This window comes from Fukomys damarensis, unplaced genomic scaffold (genome assembly GCF_012274545.1).
Source record: "Fukomys damarensis isolate Sample0158 unplaced genomic scaffold, DMR_v1.0_HiC HiC_scaffold_22, whole genome shotgun sequence".
NCBI classification, from domain to species: Eukaryota; Metazoa; Chordata; class Mammalia; order Rodentia; family Bathyergidae; genus Fukomys; species Fukomys damarensis.
In genome coordinates, this window is record NW_022900934.1 from 20,392,507 (window position 1) to 20,415,433 (window position 22,927).

The window sequence follows — 22,927 nt, forward strand, 5'->3', positions numbered from 1 at the left end:
GTCAAAACCCAAAAAAAAAAAAAAAAAAAAAAAAAAAACCCAATCAGAGAACCCTAAGAATTTTGTCCTGGGCCACAAAGGCTTCTCAAATCACCAAGGGGTACATCACCAGATCCTTATCCTTATCCACAAAAAAGAAAGACCATCAGACAGAGGGCATGCCCCATCCACACTACTAGTCTCACAGCTCTGTCACAGCTCTGGGTCATGTGCATTCGACCCCCATTGATGATCTCCTTCAGAGATGAGTACTTAACACAGACCCGAACACACAAAAGTTGACAAAAAAGGAAGAAATAAAAGAAGGAAACAATATGAGCAAAAAAAATTGTTAAATGAAAATTTTAAAGTATTACCCAAAGCACTCAGAAATTGAGTTTCAAAGAAATCACAAGTTGAAGCTAAAAAAAGCTTAAGGAATAGATACATAGGAGAGTTAAGAAGGAACAAGGTGATAAATGAGCAGGCCAGAAGCCAGTCTGGGGAAGTTCTGCAGATCTCACCACGCGCACATGAAAGAAACTAGAGGCTCTACCAAATATGAGAATTCCCCAAATTTACACAATGCTACTGATGGAGAAAACTTGTATAAATAGCAAAAACCTATAAAGTTATACAATGCAAAATGGTTTCTACTGTCTCTAACAGCAGTTTGTTTTGTTTAGCTCAGAACAGGCACCTGCTGAATGAGGCATTTGGTCTTACCCTGAGATGACAGGACACATCAAGACCTTGAGATCCAAAGAGAATAGAGCCACATGATTGTAAAAGTGTCAAGATGAAAAGGACCACTGCTAACAATTGCTCCCCTGACCCTGAACACCCCTCTTCCTACGGATAATTAGGCGAATCTTAAAGGTAAACTCCCCTAGCTACAAAGAATTATATCTGGGTTGAAAGTTAACCCTCCCGTGACCGTGATTTGAACTGTAAAAATGAAACGTAACCACCCAAATGAGGTCAGAGCTGTAAAACCCTATAAAAGGAGAAGTTGTATCCCAGTGGGTCGTCAATCCAGGCACTGCATATGTGCAATCGACCCCCATTGATGAGTAAATTTGTTATTTTACTTCCATTCTGCTGCCTCTCTGTGTGTCACTTGCAAATTCCTTCCGTAACACTATAAACAAGTTACAAACTAAAGAATTTTTCCACTATGTCAATAATAAAAAGCAAATGTGAATCAGCTATGCTAGAAGAAACACTAAAATGCTGCTCTATGCTCTCTATAGGAAAATAACAGACAACCACTGTCCTGTAAGGAGGCCATCAATGAAATGCAGCCAAAAATTATGGGAGAAAAGTTTACAGAAAAATGTCTAGCAAGACAGATAACTGATATTTTTTTAAAAGTCATGTTACTTTTATGAATATCTTTCATGTTTTATAGCATTATCAGCTTTTAAAATCTGTAATATAACCTAGTAGCTTCTCTTACTCTATTTGATTCTCTGTCTCCTGAAAAGGGTGGGGGGAGAAATAGTCCAGCAGTAGAGCATGTGCCTACCATGCTCAAAAGCCAGGATTTGGGCCAGGGATTTAGCTCAGTGGTGCTGCCATGTACCTCATAAGCCCATGGTACTAAGTTTGATCACCAGTACCAAAAACCTGTATTTGATACCCAGCACTGCAAAAGAAAGGAAAGGACAGAGGGACAGAGGGAAACAAAAAGGGAAAAAGGGGAGGGAAGGGGAAGAGAAGAAAAGAGCAAGAGAAAGAGGAGAGAAGCAGAAGGAAGGGATGGATGGAAGGAAGGGAGGAGGGAGGGAAGAAGGAATTAAAAGAAGTGACTGTGAGATTCATGAACACTGTGGATAGGCTTGAAGAACTACTACCAAAAAAAACAAAAATCTGGAAATGAGCATGATTCCAGCCAGAGTCAGTTAATGATCTAATGTGTACTTAGTTGATGCTTACAAAAGGCAGTAAAACTGGAACAGAAAGGTATGCCAAGATATAACAGAAGAAAACCTGCCTGACAGATTTGAATCTGAAGATAGGAATTTTTCCATATTTAGGAAATACTATGACAGCACATGGAATACCAAGACTGATGAAAAGCAACATTAGCAGGTATTCAAGCAAAAAAACCAAGCCAGAAGGTATGGGGAAAAGCCTGCTGAACCTCAGACTCAGACCTGCAGTGATTCTTTTTTTTTGAGACAGGGTCTCACTAAGTAGTTGAGGATGACCCGGAACTCACTATGTAGCCCAGGCTGGTCTCAAACTCACAGTGATCCTCCTGCCTTAGCCTCCCGAGTGCTGGGATTACAGGCGTGCGTCACCACGCCCGGCTTCTCCAGTGATTTTTAACACCAAGGGCCATAGGACAAATTCTGCAGTTTCCAAGGAAAGAGAATACAAATAAAAAATGTTACATATGATCACAAATATTCTCAAGCATGTAAAAAGAAATTTTACTCACCCAACCAAGAAATAAAATGAATAGTTCAGAGTTCACAAAAACATGGAAAATAATTAGAGATGAGCATTTAATTCATTTAAATAAATTAAGGTAAACATCTGTGGGCATAACAATTAAGAATATATATGTTCTAACTCTTGAAAATGACAGTACTGTATATTAACAAATGGAAGGAAGAAAGGTAGAAAGAAAGTATGCGTTAATTTCCTCTTCTTTCATAAAAAACTCTGTTGGCCAGGGATTTAGCTCACCACTGCCTGTCTTGCAGGTGTGAGGGCCTGAGTTCGATCTCCAGTACCAAAAAAAAAAAAAAAAAAAAAAAAAGCAACATTTTTTTAAAGTTTTTCATCTTTCTTTCTTTTCAAGCTTTAATAAATTCTCTTGTGATGAACAAATTTCCAAAGTTAACTGCACTTATTTCATTTCAGTTTTTTCTTTTGTTAAATACAAGGAAATCTATGATTATGATCCCATTTTCATAAAATTTTTCTATTCAACCAGCCAAACACTTATCTTTATCTTTAAAAGAAGTCTGGAATGACATTCACAACATTTTTGCTGGATGAATTTTCTTTGTTGTTGTTGTTGTTGTTATTACTACTGCTATATTATTTGTGATCTGGAGATCAAACCAGTGACTCACAGGTGCTAATCAAGTGCTGTACCATTGAGCTACCATCCCCAGCCATAGTTTTGTTGGCTTTTTACATTATTTGTTTTGTTTTTATTTCCTCAGTACTTTATTACTTAAAATGCTCATCATGTGTACATATCAATTTTACCAGAATATTCAAATCACAGCTCCTTTTAAAATGAAGAGCTAAATTGTGAGGCAGCAATCTCTGTTCATTGGAAGTTTTCAGGAAATTTAAAAAAATAAGTCAGGGAAACAGAAGATGCCACAACACAAAAAGAAACTCACTGTCACAGCAGCCACTCTGCGAGGCTGGGTCACTCCAACCACTCTTCCTTCGGCTGTCCAGCCAGCTTCTGCCAGGTACTGCAAGCAGAATCACATGTGAATACACCTCAGACACCACCTCTCCAAGATGAGCCTGTGCTGTGTTAAAATCACTCAGCAAGGAAACAACACTGCTCTTGTTTCAGCAGAACTGTGGAAATTATTTTACAGATGACACATATTAAGCTTGATGATATTAGGTAATTTGTCTCAGCTCACATCAAAACTGACAAACAGAAGAACAAGATTCAACATTCAGACTCCTCAGACTACAAAATTCCCATGTACTGTACCTCAGAGTCCTGAAGGGAAAAAACAATACCGAGGGGACATTCAGAACAATGCTAAATCCATAGAACAAAGAATCTTAAGCATAGAGGCAGCTCGATATAAATACCAAATACACAACACACTGTAGTAAAAATAAAAACAATCATTCAGTTATATATGAACATGTCTTTAGATATTTGTATATAAAAATTTTGATTAAATGTATTTATATGAACTATTTATATACTTAATTATAAACACTTAAAATCCTACATGGGTAACAGTGGTTATCAGAGTTAAATATAATGTCTAATTATTTTACAATGAATATATATTACTTCTATAACAAAAAAGATTAAAACTGCTGATAACGTATATGTTCACTGGTTCAAAAGAAATAAAGGAAAGATAACACAGAAATCAAAGAGAATAGTTGGCTACAGGGCTGGGTGGGAAAGAAGAAGGGAAAAGCAAACAGTAACGGGAACGAAAGAGTAGCAGTGCTCTAAGAGATCATTTTGGGTAGCTCTGACTTTCAGAACCATAGTCACATACCCTTCAAATATTCACAAATACTGTAAATAAAACCAATAAATAATCATTGTACTAGATTTTAACCTATAAAAAATATAAATACTCATCAATCTATATTGATAAGAAAGGAAATTAGCTCTTTCTTAGAAAAGATTCCATTTCCTCCCCCAGGATACAGGGGAAAAACAAAAGGAAATACAAACACTAACAAATGACCCTTTCTGCATTTCTTTTTTTTTTTTTCTTTTTATTGAGTTTATTAGTACAATCTAGGTATACAATACAATTACATTCATCATTGGGATTCTGTACCTTTACATAAGAGGTCTTGATTCTCATTTTTCCCCTTGTCCCTGCCCTCCCTTCACCTCCTCCTCCCCTCCCCATTTACAAACACTTTATTTCCATTTTTTCAGTTTCTCATATTTCTAATAAATACCTGTGAAGGGTGGAAAAGGACTAAGCCAAATAACCATAGAAAACAGTATCTTCACTAGATGTTGAAAGGCTAAAGACAAATCAAAGTGTAATAAATATTAGTAATTGTTTTTGTTTTTGCAGGGCTGGGGCTCAGACCCAGGGCCCTGCACATGCTAAGCAAGAACTCTACCACTGAGCTACATCCCCAGCTCCACAAACTATAATTTAGTTAGCAAATGCTGGTAAACACCCAAACAAGGGTGTGGTCAGCAGTTTTAATTTAAAACTATCTTATGCATATACTAGAATTTAAACAAGATATAAACAAAATGTAGCGTATAGAGAGTGAGTTTCTTGCTGTTGGAGGAAGTTACAAATAAGACTAAAATGAGCCCTACAGACTGAAAAGAAAGTATCAGTATAAATTTGCTATTTAATATATATATAAATAAAAATAAATAGGTACTTTTATATATCTAGGTTAATAGTATTTCTTTATGCTTCCTAAATCTGTCCAGTGAGATTCACAGTTGCAGTGAGCACCCTAGCATCCAGATCTCTTTTTTTTAAATACCATTTTCCAATAAATAGAATCAGCTTAGATATAGGAAATATAAAGTGAGCCATGTCTTGTAGCACTAAGTAAGGAAGTGGTCAAAAAAGGATGCTTTTAGAGAGAAAACAGGAAAAAAAATAGAAAGAAAACAGGAAAAAAACTGAAGGTGTTCCTAATAGTCAAAGATGGAACAGTTTGAGCAACAAAATATATAATCATTGTGCTGAATTTTAACCCTCAGGAAAAAAAATTAATGAATCCATATTGATATACATACACACACGGAAGAAAAAGGACAGTTCTTTCTTAGAGAAGATTCCATTTACAAAAGTAGAGGAAAGCGGAGAAAAAAAGCAGTTATCACCACTGATGCATGACAAGACCCACTGCAGGACACTAACACGAGCAGGTAGAAGTCTGAAGGGAAGCAGAGCATTTGTACACTGAAATTACCTCATCCAAGATATGTACTAACTATAAAGGCCAAGACAGCAGCTTTAGAGGTGAAATCTAGCCCCTTAAGTGATCAAGGCTAACACCCCCAATGACAAGACCTATCATGATCATGATCCTGTGACATGATGCACTAAGGATACAGTACCATTTCTGTGGTATTTTTGCCAAAAATACATAAGCCCTTCTTATCTTGAGTAAATGTGACAGAAACCCAAAGTGAAAGACATTCTAAAAAAATAAATGTCTAATATTCTTTAAAAGCAGTAAGGTCATAAAAGATGAGGGACAGAGGAACTCTCACAGACTGAGAAGAAATAACTAAGTGTAACGTAGGATCCCAGAACCCAAAAAGTAACAAGAGACTTAAATAACATGTGTAGTCTCATTACCAGTATTATAGCAAGTTAATGTCCGCTTTTTTGAGTATTGTACTAAAAGTAATGTGAGGGGTATAAGAAAATTCAGTATATTATTTTTTGTAATTTTTCTCTTCAGACCAAAATTAAAGTTTAAAAAACAACTGTAAGAAATGAACTGTAATATAAACATAGGTTGCTGTAACAACTATACTGTCTCTCTCTTATATTTCATACAAAAAAAATACTACTAACCACCCCAATCAACACAAATACAAAAAAAAAAAAAAAAAAAAAAAAAAAACCTATCAGAATAATAGCTAAGATTCACTGAGTACCTTACTAAGTGCCAGGGAACTATGCTGAGTGCCTTACATGCATTACCCATGTAATCCTCCAACAAATCCCACAAAGAAGTTGATAGCATCATCAGCAATATACAGATGAGGGCACAAAGAGATCACATAACTTTCCAAGGAAGCAGAGAAAAATCCAAGATCTGGAAATCAAACTACATAAACCAAAGCCCTGACACACAACCAAGACATAATTCAAACAAACACACATGGAGCTCATCTCTTAGTAACAGTGTTAAATGAAAGAAACAATTTCCATAAAAACTAACATCCTGTTCCATGAGGCTAGTCATCTCAGGACACCAAGTGATTCATTAGACTGCTGTACATGATTATGACTGCTTCAAAGAAGAAACTGAACAGTAGTGCAAGACACCAAGAAGCACTGGGTGTCAGGGAGGGACATCATGGGACCAGAAGCTGAATCCTGTCTCATTTCTCCATGCTGCTTCAAGATGATCAAATCTGGTCTTAGAGTTAACGAATGGGATAAGGAGGGCCGGGGATTTAGCTCAGTGGCACTGCGCCTGCCTTGCAAGTACAAGGTCCTGAGTTCAATCCCCAGTACCCCCACCAAAAAAGGGATAAGGAACACTTCCACCAATAACAGTACTAATAAAAACTGATTAAGAAGAGCTTGTTAAACTGGGCATGGTGGCGCACACCTTTAATCCCAGCACTCAGGAGGCTGAGACAGGAGAATTACTGCGAGTTCGAGACCAGCCTGGGCTACATAGTGAGTTCCAGGTCAGTCTCGACTACATAGTGAGACCATGTCTCAAAAAAACAAACAAAAAAAAAATCAAAACAAAACAAAAAAACAACAAGAAGAGCTTGTTAGCCAGGCTGGCACATGACACAATCCCAACTACTCAATGAGGCAGAAGGAACACTGTTTGGAGGTCAGCCTGGGGTAACTAGGAAAGATCCTATCTCAAAATTTTTTTTTAATTAAAAATAAAACAGGATAGAAATGTAGCTCAGTGGTAGAGCACATACCCAGTCCATACTCAAGGTCCTAGGTCCAATACCCAATACAGAAAAATAAAAGTAAATGCCTGTACATATGCAAAATGATATATGTGCCAAACTGACTCATTACATTATTGTGATAATACAAAACTAGAAACTACCTAAATATCTATCAACCAGAGATTGGTAAAATAAATTATGTACACATACTATAATCTTTGGAACAGAAAAAAACAATACATTAAATGAAAAAGGGTACATTAAAACATATACAGAGGTTTTTAAAAGGAATATTATATATATACATATATATATATGTAAATGCATAAAAATATCTCTACCCAAAAAAAACTGATAACATTGGTTACATTTGCATAAAGGAAATAAGCACCAGAAGATAAAGAAGGGAAAGCTTTCTGTCTGTGTTCTTTTAGGCTTTTTTGAATTTTAAACCATGTGAACCCATTAAATATTCAAAACATTTTAATTGTTAAAATAAACGTTACAATTTTACTGCCACACTGCCCAGCCTGGACCCTTAGCCCTTACTCCTCTCTAGCCATTCTTCCCCTGAACTCAGCCCTCAACAGGCCCTCTCTGTTCCATGGCAGCTGAGCTTTGCTGGGGGACATGACTACATTAATATGCTATATTGTATTCCTCCAAATGTGGAAGGATTACATATTGCCACCCTGTTGCTCTCAGGCCTGGCCATGTAACTTGTTTTGACCAATGAAATCTAAGCACAAGGGCCACGAGAGCCAACTCCAAACTGTGCCCCACACCACAAGATCAACAATCCCAAATAAGAGATACGCCGTCCGGCCTGGTACCAATGACACATAGCACCTCAAAGCCAAGATGACTATACATGTAAGCAAGAAATAAATCTTTGTGTTGTTAAGCCAATAAGACTTTCAGGTTCTTTGTTACCATAACATAGTTTATCCTAATCTTACTAAATAACTAATTCCAAAACTTAATGGATCTCTCATATGGCCTTTTATCTCAATTCTATATTCCCCAACCTCACCTATACAGGAGATAAAAATAGCTCCTACTTCATAGGGTCATTGAGGATTAAACAGGTGAATACTGGTAAATGGCTCACTTTATGTAGCACTTACTATTATACTGTAATAATTACCTATTATCGGTACTATTAGTACTATTAGTACTAATAACCTCTCAGGAATTTAACCTGGTCCTTCCCGTTTCTTTCTCTAAGAAACAAGTAAATTTCTGGGCTCTTGACACTAATTGTACACACATTTTGCCTTCAGACCACCATTTCCTCTGCTGTCTTGTCTTTTCTCTACTAAGTCACTCCCCTCTGCCTACCTTTCCCTAGCTATACCTTAGATCACCTGGAAAACTTTTTAAAAATACCTATGTCTGAGCCTGATCCTAAACCCACTATCCTGAGAGCAGACAAAGGTATTAAAAACCATACACTCAGGAGGCTGAGGCAGGAGGATCTCTGTGACTTCCAGACCAGTCTGGACTACACAGTAAGTTCCAGGTCAGTCTCAACTACATAGTGAGACCGTCTCCAAAAAAACCATACAGAGAGGCTGGAGATTTAGCTCAGAGGCACCGCGTCTGTCTGGCAAGCACAAGGTCCTGAGTTCTTGGTGTCGGGGGACTAAACCCAAAAAAAAGAAATAAACTTCCATGGCCCTAAACTACTGAGTTAGAAAAATAATAATAATAATAATAATAATAATACAGAGATCTTAGCAAGTTCACAAGTCTGCACCAGGGAGCCAATAACATATCATCAACACATTCAATTTCCTACCTATAAAACCCTACGAGAGAGCTGTTGTCTCAGCCCCCTACTCCTCACCACAGCTCCACTCCCTATGAATGACCTTCTCCTCTCCCCCCACTCCACTGGACTGACTCTCCAAGATGACCACCCCAGGACTGATTTTTGTCTCCTACTCCCTAGTCACCCTCTAGGCTGAAACTCGTGCCCACTCACCTCCTGAAACTTCCCTCCTCCTCTGCTTCCTCTAGACTCGGATCCTCTCCTGGTTCCTTTGTCTTTCCAATCCTATCCATACCAGATAGAATTTTTCCCAGTAGGGCAAGTTTCTTCCATAGTACTGCATATTTCTATAATAGCCAATTTTCACTTGCAGCTACAGTGGTATTCAACTACAATTATTTGAGGACAAAAGCAATGAATTACACATCTTTGAATAATTCCTCTCTGCTCTTTTCAAAAAATGGCTATTCCATTTTTATTTTGGAAATATAATAAATTGAAGAAACATTGACTTTAGCACTAATCAAAGAAATTGTAAGCCCTAAAATTTTAATAAAAAAGTGACTGAAGTGTGTAGTTCCTAATTGAGAGGTGACTAGTTCCTGAGAGGAGGCCTTAAAAATGCAAATCAAAGCAAAGAGGGTTTTCAAGATACAAAGTATTTCCAAATAAATCTAATTATAAGGACACATATTAATTAATTATGTACTCACCTGAGGAATCTGTGTGCTTTTCCCACATCCTGTTTCTCCAACAATCACCACTGTCTGGTAGTTTTCTATCAAGTATAAAATATGATTCCTAAGCTGGAAAAGAGTAACTATACATTATAAATAGCCATAATTTGTCTCTAAAGACCTAAACAAAAATATTTAAACATTGTGAAACGAGCTGTTTTCAAAGGACAGTAAATTTTAAAAAGAACTATCAAGATATATTTCCAACTCTCAGGGACCACTAGAATCAGTATTAGTTGAAACAGCTGCAATCAAGTGTAATACTTACCAACATATATCATGAACTCCTTGATTCAAGATTTTCCCTTGTAAGAAATTATACTAGAGACATACTAAAATATATGCCCAAAAATATATATATACATATTCATTGCATAATTGTATATAATACTTCAAAACTCAGCCTAAATGTTCACCAAGAGATGCCAGGTTAAATTAACTATAAAACACTTCAATGATTCAGTTATTAAAAGAAAATTCTGTTTGTAATAATATAGAATAATCTACAAGATATGCAAAAGAAACAACATATAGAAGAGTGAATAATGCACTTGCATTTGTGTTTTTAAAAAAGGATGAACACATATACTATATACATATATATTTGTAGACTATCTCTAAAAAAAAATAAAACAAAGAACTGTAAACATTGCTGCCTTCAAGGATGGTAAAATGTTGAGTGGGGAACATAGATGTGAAAACCTTTGAATTTTGTACAACATGCATTTATTACCTAACTAAAAAGGTTTTTCATTTATTAACAACATGTGTAAATACCGAATTGTTTCTCTGCTGTTAAAACTAAAAGTGTAAATAAGATTCAAATTGTATAACTGATAATGTGAAATAGGAAGAAAAGGGCTAAAGATGAGGGGAAAATGGGAAGGGAAAGGAAAAAGAAATAAGGGAAAAGAAAAAATATGAGACAAGGAAAAAAATGGAAACAAAGTCTTTGTAAATAGGGGAGGGTGGAGGGGGTGAAGGGAGGGCAGGGGTATGGGGAAAAATGAGAACCAAGATCTGTCATGTAAAGGTACAAGATCCCAATGAAGAATGTTAAGTGTACTGCATACTTAAAAGTACCAATAAACTCAGTAAGATACAAAAAAATAAAAAGTCTAAGAGAAAAACAAAACAAACAAAAAAAAAACATATGCTTTGACCTCTATCTTTAAATGCAAGTTCACAATAAAGCACTCAGTGTGAGTGTAAGGAAAGTTAAAACTTTAAGATGGAAAGGCTTGGGTTAAGGCTTTCGGCTCTCTAAGGCGCATAATCACTAGTTCACCACTTCTTTCCCTGGATACCTGGCCAGTTCCCTGGAAAAAAGCAGGAAGGACTTTGTTAAAAAGACCAGATGTTCTTAACATCAAGATAAGGAATGTGATGCATTCCGCCCCTCCCGGACCCCTGGCCAGGGCCTGGTTGGGACGTGACTGCAAGCACATTCACCTTTTTCGTGCCAAAAATACAGGTAGTTTTACTACCTTTGTCTAGAGAGCTATATAAACAGCCCACCTAGCCCAGGCTGCTGCTGCTGTCTTAACGCCCGGGATTGAGACCTGTAGCCCAAGGGATTGCTGAAGAGACCCGTGCTGTGTTGGAGTGATGAACCTAATTCCTCCAACATTCCGGTGTTGTTGCCAGAGATCCTAAGGGTGCAAGGCAAAGGGCAATAAATAAAATTTGTCCTTACAGTGAGGAGAAACAGGATTTGGCAATTTGAAAGCCAGAGGAAAGCCAGGCATGGTGATGCATGCCTGTAACCCCAAGGACTGCAAGGATTCCAAGGACTGCAGATTTAAGCCCAGATTGGGTAATTTAGCAACTTACCAAGACCCTGTCAGCGAAGAATTTAGCTCAGTGGCACTGTGCCTGCCTTGCAAGCGCAAGGTAGGCACTGTGCCTGCCTTGCAAGCGCAAGGTCCTGAGTTGGAGCCCCAGTGGGGAGGGGATGGGGCACTGTCTCCAAATAGGGAGAGGAGGTACTGGGGATGTAGCTCAGTGAGAAAGCTCTGGGTTCAATCCCCAGTTGATTTCAGATACACCTGATAGTCCAGTAGGTAATGAAGGTATTCCATAAATACCTGATATGAAATGAAAGAAACTGCTCCCTCTCTGAACACTGCTCAGCTTCTCTGTTACCACACTAACAGAGTGTTTGGTGAAGCTGAGAAGAGCTGAGGTGCTGCTAGTTTCTATCTAACAAAGAAGATATTGGTTATTTGGGGCTTCTGAATTTGGCGTTGTCTGGGGTCTAGATATAAAGTCCTCAAGTCTTAGTGTGAGAATTTTGTAGGATACACATCAAAATATAGATTCTTAGCCCTAATGTCAGCTAGGTGAGACCCAGTGATCTGTATTTATACGTGCACCCAATGGAGATTGTGCTGCAGGTGGTCTAATGACTACTCTAAATGCTTTCTTGTTGCTGAGACTTTGTGTTTTCTTTCATTTTGGGTGAAGGAAGAACAAAGCATTGGGTTCTTTGCAGTTATTTTGTAAATGGCAGTTTCACTGATGAACAGATAGATTAATGAATGAATGCATGGTTAAATGAGTGGGTGGTCAAAGAAAACTTGAAAGACAATGTGAATAAAGCTAGAAAAACAAGGCACTCTAGGAAACATAATATAAGCAAAGGAAAGAAGACAGAAATAAGCAAATTATGCAAATATTTTTGGAGAGCTATGAAAAACTCAGATTTGGTATGGAAACAAGTTGGGAAAGATGTAGTTAGGATTTCCCTTTGAGAGCCCTTGAACGCAGGGCTAAAGATTCTGCACTATACCTAGAAGGCAGTGCAGGCTGCAAGCATTTTGAGAAAACTGGGCAGTAGATACAAGACTGAATTGAAAGAAATGTAATTCCAACTTTATGTGGCACAGGCCTAAAAGGGTTTCTGATATGTTGCAAATGAAGAATCCAATGTGTGACATCATTCAAAAAGATGTTGCATAAGAGAACAATTTTACATAGCACTTTCCAGGCCCAAGAGAATGCCAGGCTACCAAAAGCAGCCAAGGGGCATGCTGCCTTATAACTGCGCTGGGAAAAAGAAAAGGATGATTAAGGTTGCTTAAGTACCAATTTCTATATTACTGTTGCTGTTTTTCTTATGCTAGGAATTAAATCCAGGATCTGGCACATACTAGGCAAGTACCCTACCACCAACTTCAGTTTTAAAACTACTTTTAGTTTAAATGGAGGAGAGGTGATAAGGGGTAATTTTTTATCTTTTTGTCTTCTAGACTTAATCCTTATCATCTTATAAGACAGAAGTAGAGAAAGCTCAACAATGCTTAGATTCTACTTTGCTTTCTTTACTTTCTTTCCTTATTTTTTTTTTTCAAGACAGAATCTCAGTGAGTTGCCAGGGCTAGTCTCAAATTTAGATCCTTCTACGTCAACCTCCCAAGTAGCTGGGATTACAGGCATGTGCCACTACACTCAGGTCTGTTTTGCTTTCTATTAATAACTTATAACCTGTTTTTTATATTTTATTCTAGCCGGGTGTGGTGGCGCATGCCTGCAATCCCAGCACTCAGGAGGTTGAGACAGGAGGATCGCTGTGAGTTCAAGACCAGCCTGGGCTACAAAGTGAGTTCCAGGTCAGTCTCAACTACGTAGTGAGACCCTGTCTCAAAAAATAAAAAACACAAAGAAAAAAATAATAATAATAAATATATTTTAATTCTATCAATATACTCCAACTTCTTGTTTTCTTTTTGCACCTGTTGTTTTGTTTATATGACAAGAGAGTGAAGAACAGTCAATAAAAGACCAAAATTTAAATTCTCAGGAAACAATAACTTGAACATTAACTACGTGTCAGGTGTCTTACTAAATGGCCTGCAAGGGCTATCTCATCCAGGCCCCATAACAATCCTATGAGGTAGATGCTACTATTATTCTGATATCATAGATAAGGAAATGGATGCTCAAAAGGCTGAAGCAAGGTCATACAGCACATAAACAGTGAAGCTCAGGTTGGAAGCTACAGTCTAGAGACCGCTGGTGGTGTGGAAGCAAGAGCTAGCCTATCATCTCATCTTCTGAGGGTCACACTCATCAACATTCACAGGTCGTAGATGAAACTAAATTAAGAATATTGCTCTTTCTATCTCTTTGAAGAACATATGAACATTAAGAAATTATCAGACAAAGGGACCCTCCAGGTGTAAAAGCTTGTTGTCTTTCACCCAGCCCTAACCAAAAGAAAGCACACGGACATGTATGCTGCTGTCTGTACCTATTCGTGTCATTTCAGAGGCATCTGAGAGACAAGGAGAACCCATCATCCCTCACCAGAGGACACATGAAATAAACATTCTCCAAGTCTGTCTGACTTGCCTTTGGCTCTGAGCCTACTTCCTGGCTACTGCTGGGCTTCTGATGTGGACTTGCCAAAAGGAAGAATGTTCATCGAGTGTGTCCATCAGCACTAGCGTTCACCATAAATCAATGTATTCTGGTTTACCCTTTGGTCTCTTGTGAGCTAAGCGTGCATCATTTCATTTACACTCATGTAATCAAGTGTCTGGATATATACCTGGCATCTGGTAACCAGGCCAAAATCCTATCACTGCCTCAGCAAGAATTCAAATACTAACTGAACTCTTCATTGAAATAATATTGAATTCCCAATTAATCTTGTTTAAATAAATACCTTTTTAAGGAAAACAAAAATTAGCCATATGCTGATAATGTGTTGCAGATGGGTACACAGAAGTTTACTGTAACATTTTGTCTACTTTTCTGCATGCTTGAGATTATACATAATTGAAAGCAATGATGGGGTTAAAAAGAATGCCATTCCAATGCCTCCCATTTTCTAATATGTAAGATCTCTAATGGGGAAAATCTTAAGGACTTTTATATAGTTAATACACACACACACACACACACACACACACACACACACACACACACACTCTTTAGAAAAGTGTTCCCTTAAATGAGGTCTCTTCTACTTCACTGTTTTCAAGAACCCTCAGAATACGAGGCCACTGTCTGCAGTGCCAAACATAAAGCCCCAGCAGACACATGATGAAACCCATACCCTGGTCCTGCCATACCTTAAACACAGGCAGCTTCTGCCTCTGCTGCTCTATGGAGAAGGCAGCATAAGGATTGTAAACGATGGTTGTCCCAGAGTTTTCCGTAACACTTTGTCTCTCTTCAGAGATGCTGACACCTGGTCCCTCTGTACCTGCAGCAGAAATGTTTTTTCAGATCCTCTGATGTGGTGAACAGAAAAAAGTTTAAAGGTTACAAAATTTCAAAAATGAAGATGTCCTACAAAAAAAGCAATGCTTTTTATCTCAAACTACTAAAAGTACAAAACTTCAAGCTTCAAAAAGTTTAAATTTTTAAAAAGCTAGAATAGTACCTATTAAAAAATAAAAATCTTTCTTAAATAAGGCTTGGCTGCCACGACAAGAGCAAAAGAGATGGCAGTCCCCTGGGCTCCCACTGGCAACCCAGCTCTGTATATTATGAAATTCTTAACCAGTGAAAGAAACTCTACAAGAAGTAGATTTCACTGAGGCCAAGGAGAAATCTTGTTACTCTGGACTAGCAGCAAGTCTCAGGGAAGCCAGGCACAGAGGCCTTGAAGGCTGTCACAGCTTTCTCCTCTCATCTCTGTATTTCCTGGCAAGCTCCTCTCAGTTCCTACAGGAGGCTTTTCTACAGGAGCTGGGAACAAGGCTGATGACAGCGCCAGGGCTCAGGCTCAAAGCTTCTCTGCCAATCGTTCCTATACCCTCATGCGAAGATAAGGCTTGGCCCTGCTCTAGAAATACAGCAGTGAACATTATAGACCAGAGCCATGCTCTTGTGGCGCTTTCCTGCTTCTCTAGAAGAATGTGACCTGGTACGTGAAGTGATAATAAGTGCCATGGAGAGAATAAAACACCGTAAGAGGAACTGAGAGTCCCAGGTGTGCACAGGTGGACGGGGGTAGAAAAGGCTCCAAATACTGAACCTCCAGGGATTGACTTCTCACAGCTTAGATCCAATGCCCACCCTGATCCAATCACCCTGGGCCAGTGCAGTGGGATACAGTGAAGGGCAACCTCATCTGAACCAGAGCTGGAGTGGTTATGTGGGGAATGTTATTCCCAGAAATACTGTGGAAAGCATATGAAACAAGAGCCACAGGCTGCTAAGAACAATGACAAAACGATGCCCAATATGGAGAAGAAGAGGGAGTCAGATCCCATCCTAAAAACCTATGGAAGGTACCACAGACTTTTAGCCTGAAAGGGGAAAAAGCCTCAGGAGAAACTTCAGTTCACGTTTTATGATCAGCTTCTGTAACTTTTCATGCTGATTTGTTCACGTGGTCCTAGGCCCTAAGACTGAACAAGAAATACTAAGTAAATGACACAGGCTTCAGAATCCAACTCAACATAAGGAAACATTTCTAAAAGGTAGAGCTGTTCAGTAATGGAGTATGTTGCCTTATGAATCAATAAAAACCCTCCCTAGAAGTACAGCATCCTACTAAGTGTGTACAGCATCCTACTGGGGGCATCGTGGGGATAATTGCCCCAAACTACTATCTCCCAAGTCCCTGAAACTGAAAATCTGTGATGCTATATGAAAGTATACAGACTTTATGGTAAGAGTAACTAGCCCAGTGATTACCAGAAAAATATTTAACAAAATAGAAAATGCTGGGGGTCCATGAGTTTCCTCAGGCTAAGTTTAGAATCTCTGCTTTAGATTTCTGTCCCTTTTCATCTACTTCCAGGAACAGAGTTGTACTCCAGAGGCCCATGATTGCCAAAAATCAGGTAAGTGGGGCACTGCTGTGTTGCTTTTGCCAAAATGCTGACCTTCCTTTCAACAAGATAAAAGAACAGAACCTGGAACAAAGCCTATACTCAACCAACTTCTCTTTCTTTTTTCCTCTTATTACTATTACTTCTTGGTTTTGTTTTGTTTTGTTTTGTTTTTTCCTAGTGCTGAGAATCAAACCCAGAGCCTCATACAGGCTAAGCAAATGCTCTACCACTAAGTTACATCCCAGCCCTACCATTGCTACATCATCATAACTCCCCATAATTTGGGGGGGCGGTCAGGAAACAATACTGGGGCTTGATCCTTTACAACCTCTAATCAAGAAAAATATTGCAAATAATATCTTATTCTCTTCTGCTCTGTTTTTTGCCCAGATTTCCATCCTGGAATATTTTAACACTGATCCTACAAGGTCTCTTCCTTCTTCCTACACTCGGGTCTTGTTCCCTATCCCATGATGTCCTTGTCTCTAAATTACAGTCTAGCCCATTTCAGAATACTGTTACAAGCTCTTTTACAAGAGCAGCTGCTGTCAATAAATAGAGTTTATCTTTTTACAAAAGACTTCATTCAGCCAAACCAGAACCTCAGGGCTGCTATCTCTCTGTAAACATCCCACAGTCCACTCAGGCTGCTTATTTGTTTGTTTGTTTGTTTTTGAGACAGGGTCTCACTATGTAGTTGAGACTGACCTGGAACTCACTACATAGCCCAGGCTGGTCTTGAACTCACAGCAATCCTCCTGCCTCAGCCTCCTGAGTGCTGGGATTACAGATGTGCACCACCACACCCAGCTTTCAGGCTGCTTATGATTGTTTTTTGATTAGAAGTACTTTGCATTTAAAGGAGTAACAATTTTATAACTTTTGCAAAATATAAACACTTTCATTTCTCCATCTATTAAAAAAGCTCCTAGTAGCAACCCCAATTTAGCATTCCCTTTAACCCAGCTTGTCAAAATCCGAGTGGTGACCCATTAGTGGACTATGAAATTCATGTACTGGGTCATGCCAGTTTTTAAAATAATGGAACAGAAATAGAGAAGCTCAGTAGAATGCAAATCTAGTAAGTGTGAGGTTCTGGGTTTGGTCCTCAGCACCACAAAGGAAAGAAGGGAAGGCGGGTGGGGGGGTGGGAAGGAAAAGAAAAGGAAAAAAGAAGGAAAGGGGAGGGCCAGGGATTCAGCTCAGTGGTGCCACCGCCTGCCTTGCAAGCACAAAGTCCCAAGTTCGATCCCTAGTACCAAAAAACGGGAGGGGAGGGGAAAGAAATAAAAAGAGAGCACATTCCAGAAAGCAGTGTTTTTTCTGTACACTTTTTCCCATTATGTATGTGTGCTAGATCACAACATACGCAAGGAGTAATCAAAATAACAGTGAATGTTTAAATTTTTAAAAATTTATTACAGTAAAAGACATATTGCCATTAATCCTCCTCAAAATACTCCTCTTCAAACAACTTATCCTGTCATTCTTGCCATTTTCTGAAGCAGTTCTGGAAGTCCTCTTTTGTGACAATCTTCATTAAATGTGATCAAAAATATAGTGAATGCTGCTGCCAAGTGCCATCCAATGGAAAGGCAGACTTGTAAAAACATCCACCTTATTCACCAGATCTGACAGCACGCAACTTCTGGCTCTCCCCCAAGTCAAAATTACCTCAAAAGGTAAGTCATGCACAAATTAAGAAGCTTCAGAGCAGCTTCAGGAAGTGGCAGAACAATGGGATAAGTGTGTTCAAAATGAGGGGGACAGGGCCAGGGATTTAGCTCAGTGGTTCTACCGCCTGCCTCTCAAGCACAAGGTCCCAAGTTCGATCCCTGGTACCAAAACAAACAAACCAAAATAAAAAAACAAAATGAGGGGGAGCATTCTGAAGCTGACAACAATGTACCTTTTCAATAAATTTTGTTTAAATTTAAACAGTCACTGTATTTTTAGATCACATCTTGTATTTCTTACTTGGGTCAAGTCAAAAAAGCCTCAACAATGGTAGATTGCCCCCAGGGGCAATCCCTGGCACTGGGGAGGAAAAAAACCTTCAAAACTATTGCAGCTATAATGTTTGTGCACGTTATCAGCAACCATTAAATATTTGTTGAGTGAGCAAATAAAAGTGGACAAGGCTTGATGATGATCCTGTGTGCTAGCCAATTATGTGAAACATTTTTCTAGAAAAATCTCAACCAGTCATACAAGGCTAGTTCGTCAAACTGCTCTAAGGTAGAGATCAAACTGAGCGTGGTGGCACATGCCTGTAATCTCAGCACTCAGAAGGCTGAAGCAGGAGGCTTGCCATGAGTTCGAGGCCAGCCTGGACTGCAGAGTGAGTTCAAGGCCAGCTTCAACTACATAGTGAGGCCTTATCTCAAAAACCCAAAAGAAAAAGAAAGAGAGATCAAAAGCTGGTAGGTCCCCAGACATGCTATCATTAAAATGTTTTAAATAGCTCATTTAAAACATCATGTAAAAATTTCCCATTCAAATCTGGTTATTAGGCTTCCTTAAAATACACACACACACACACACACACACACACACACACATGCACACATGTGTGTGTGTGCGTGTGTGTGTGTGTGTATATAAATATATATATAGCCATTCTACACCCATATATATATATATAGCCATTCTACACCCATACAACAGTTGGGCAAGCCTATTACATCTCCCTACTTTAGACAGCATGTGCAAGCACCAGCATACACCTACACTGTACCTATCCACACAGTATACACACATTCTAATTTGCCAGAATTTGTTTCGACAATTACTCATTATTCCACCAAGCAAGCTTCACTCACTTTTGTCAGTGCCCCTGAGCTATGAGCCTGTGACTCTTGGCAGATGGGAAAGGATCATGATTCCACCATCTAGACTTATATTTAGCTTCAACCACATCCCTGATCTTCATTTCCCACAATCTATTTCATATCTTGAATGTACACTAGCTCGTCTGTAAAATCAGACTGTTAACTCCAATAATAAGACATTGTAAGTGAAAAGAGGCAGCAAAGAGCAAGGAGCCAACGAGGGCGGACTCCATCTCAGTTAATGACAGCACTGTTTACCCAGACCAGTGGTTCCCAAATTTCAGTGTACAATGGAATCCTCCAGAGAGTTCAAAAATACTGCCACCAGGCTCCTAGTCTTGCAGACTTCTGATTTACTGGCATGGGGTGCAACAGTGCACCAGGATTTTTTGAAGCTTCCCAGGTGGTTCACCTACACAGCACAATTTGAGAACCACCTACCCAAACAGTCATCCAACCCAGAAATCTGAGTCATTACTGATTTCTCCTTCTCCCATATCTGCCCCCAAAATCTCTCACCAAAAGGCCCCTCTTCTCAGCTCCAGTACAGAATTGATGTTTCCAACATCCCTTCTGGATTTTGGTAGTAACCTCTTTAGAGTGTCCCTGCCTCTAATGTTCCTCTCCATTCAATCTCCATTTGCCACGCCACCACCAGGGTTATCTTTCTAAAGTAAAGCTATGCAACTTACTTGCTTAAAAACAGTAAACTCATTAATTTGTCATCAAGGTCTATCATAGTGAGGCTCCTCCCTATCTGTCCAGCATTATCTACTGTCACACTCTAAAATCTATCCTACTATATAAGAAGACCATTACACTCCTCAATTATTTTGGTTTTCTAAATTTCTTTCTTTGACACAGGGTCTCACTCTGTAGTCCAGGCTGGCCTTAAACTATGTAGCTCACACTGGCCTCAAACTCATGGAAATCCTCCTTCCTCAGCCTCCGAAGTGCTGGGATTACAGGTGTGTGCTACCATATCTGGCAACTGTCAGACATTCTTAAGACACAAATCCAACTCTGCCTTTATTCACACTCCACCATCTGCCTAGAGTTCCCTTCCCCTACCACTCTACGAAAGAAAACATTATTCAACCCTCAGTATTTACCTCAAAAATGTTACTATCTTTATGAAGTATTTCTTATCTACATATTCAAATTTTCCCTTCCCTCTTCTATACACCCACATAAATATAACAGATGCATATCTGATGCCAAAAACTATTGTGTATTACTGATTTAATCTTCACAACAATCCTTTTATAACAAATCATAGATGGTATAGCCAAGACTCTGAACACTTACGTGACTATTAAGCCACCAAATTAGTGACTAGCATTTAAGATGAGCACTGCAGTCTGGCTGCTGAGCCCATCCTCTTTACCACCTTATTCTGATTCATTTAAAGTGTTTTCTAACGAACATCTAACTTGCTAATCAATTGCGACAGTGCACCTTTAGAGAACCCAGATCATCTACATTTGTTTCCTGCTACAGGGCTAAAGATTCAGTAAGTATACTCTCAACAAACTAAATAACGGAATAAAACTCATGAGTAATTTCATGTTCTTTAAAATAGTACCTGGTATAATTTTCAACAACTTTTTCACTCCTTTACTATACTTAGTGCTTTGTGTGTTTTGTTTGGGTTTTTTGTTGTTGCTGTTTTGTTTGTTTTGAGGCAGGGGTCTTGCTTGGCTTCAATTCACTGTGATCCTCCTGCCTCAGCCTGCCAAGTGCTGGGATCATAGGTACCACCATCATGCCCCAATGTACTTAGCATTTTGTACTGTTATTAAAAGCTTGAATAAATAAGGTTAACCCATTACTTAATGGAAGCTTCGTTTTGGCTGTAAATAAAACTCAGGATAATTGGCTAAAGCCTTGAAATGCTGAATCATAAAACTGTCATAAAGAGACAAAATAAAGATTTTTAAAAACAATTGAGCATTTCCTTTGCTTGGATTTATCTCTCATATCATTCACATGCATGGTCAGAATTTCATGGAACCATTCTAAAACACTCTTAAAAACCTTTCCTTTTCTGTCTTACTCACTTTTGCAGCAATATACTCTGCACAACCAAGAGGAGTGCAGGAGTGTGGGCGTGACTATCAAGAAACTTTTACTTTTACAAGGAACTAATGGGCAAAGAGGAAAACTAATGCACCTAGCATGGTCTGAATACAGAGTCAACAAAAAGCGATTGGTAAGGGCCAAAACAAAGCGCTCGGTGACTGTAATTTGTGTTAGTCCACAAGCGAGAAGTCGATGGTGGCCAACATAAAGGAGGGAGCTATCTGCCAGTCAGTTGAGTCAGAGTGGACAAGAATTACCCTAAAAGAACATAACACATTTCTCCTTTTTTACGACCACTTAGAAGTCGGATAATGTGTGGTGCTCCGTATTCAAGCCCAAATGGTAGGTGTTATTCTGCCCAGGTGAGGAGACCAAAGCTCTTGCCAAAAGTTACTAAGTCTACTATACAGCAGAGACAAAGATTTGAACTCGGGCATTTTGAGTCCATGGCTCCTGAGTCCTTGAGCGCCCTCGACTTTCCGGCCCCAACAAAGTCCAAGAGCGGTTGCACCCACGCGTAGGTGCTTTAACATTCCCCTTCTCGCCCGGTAGGGAAGACAGAAAATCAGCAATGAAGGAAATGAGACCCGAGGAGGAAGAGACTCCAACAAGGTCAAATCGTTTCTGCCGAGGCCGGAGGCGGACTCCGAACCCCTCGGGACCACTATGGACGCCAGAACCAGAGTCCACTCGCTCAGAGGACTAGTGCCCAGCCCGCCGAGGTCAGGCCTATCAGCAGGTCCGCAGGCCCCAGGGTGCTGGTCGCGACGCCAAGACTGATGTTAGGCCGGCGCATCTGCCCGCCGCATCGCTGAGGGCCTTACCTGGACGCCAGAACTTCACGGGTCCTACGGACGCAGCCATGCTGGGGTGAAAGGTCACGAGGCTCCACCCCCCCCGCCTTCGCGCGCGAGTCCAGCGGGACCCAGGGGGCGTGGCCCGCGAAGGGCCTCTCCGGGCCCAAACGATCAGTGTGAAGGCCACGCCCGTGGCCACGCCCCTTTATACAGTAGGACCGACTGCGACTACTCCTACGCAAACCCGCCTGCTGGCCCCGGGCCCACGTGACCCTGCCCAGCCCTATTGCAGCGAAAGGCACGTAAATCTGCCTTTTCTGAGCCTGCTGAATGAATGGGTCCGGCTTCCACGAGGTGTTGTTGTAGGGTGAGGCGTGGCCTCAGCTGGCAGCGCACCTGGGACAGTGTGAGCTCTAGGGGAGGACCGGAGGACCCTCGAGGTGCTGTGAACGCTGAGACACCGTTTCCAGATTAGGAGATACTGATTTAGTGTATCAAAACATGTACCTTGATTTAGTATAATTGTTTTATGTGTTTTGTATGTTTTCTGGCCTTTTAGTATGGCTGTTGATCTGTGTTTATGATAATTTACTTGCTAAAGAGATA

General features: G+C 39.6%; 1 protein-coding gene across 5 annotated transcripts in view; it reads right to left on the bottom strand.

Annotated features, from left to right (window-relative positions):
* Positions 1-22,456, bottom strand: part of Dhx35 (DEAH-box helicase 35) — an 81,750-nt gene extending 59,294 nt beyond the window's left edge. For 2 of the 5 annotated variants that reach the window (XR_783461.2, XR_783460.3), the window contains exons 1-4: positions 22,349-22,456; positions 14,896-15,029; positions 9,794-9,886; positions 3,348-3,425 (exon numbers count right to left, since the gene is read on the bottom strand). Coding sequence is in view for 3 of the 5 variants with exons in the window: in XM_010640070.3 (XP_010638372.1) it covers positions 3,348-3,425; positions 9,794-9,886; positions 14,896-15,029; positions 22,349-22,388 (345 nt within the window). In the remaining 2 variants the exon portion in view is untranslated. The remainder of the gene's footprint in view (positions 1-3,347; positions 3,426-9,793; positions 9,887-14,895; positions 15,030-22,348) is intronic. The other 3 variants (XM_010640070.3, XM_019209948.2, XM_010640069.3) reach the window with 3 other exon arrangements.
* Between the last annotated feature and the right edge of the window lie 471 nt (positions 22,457-22,927).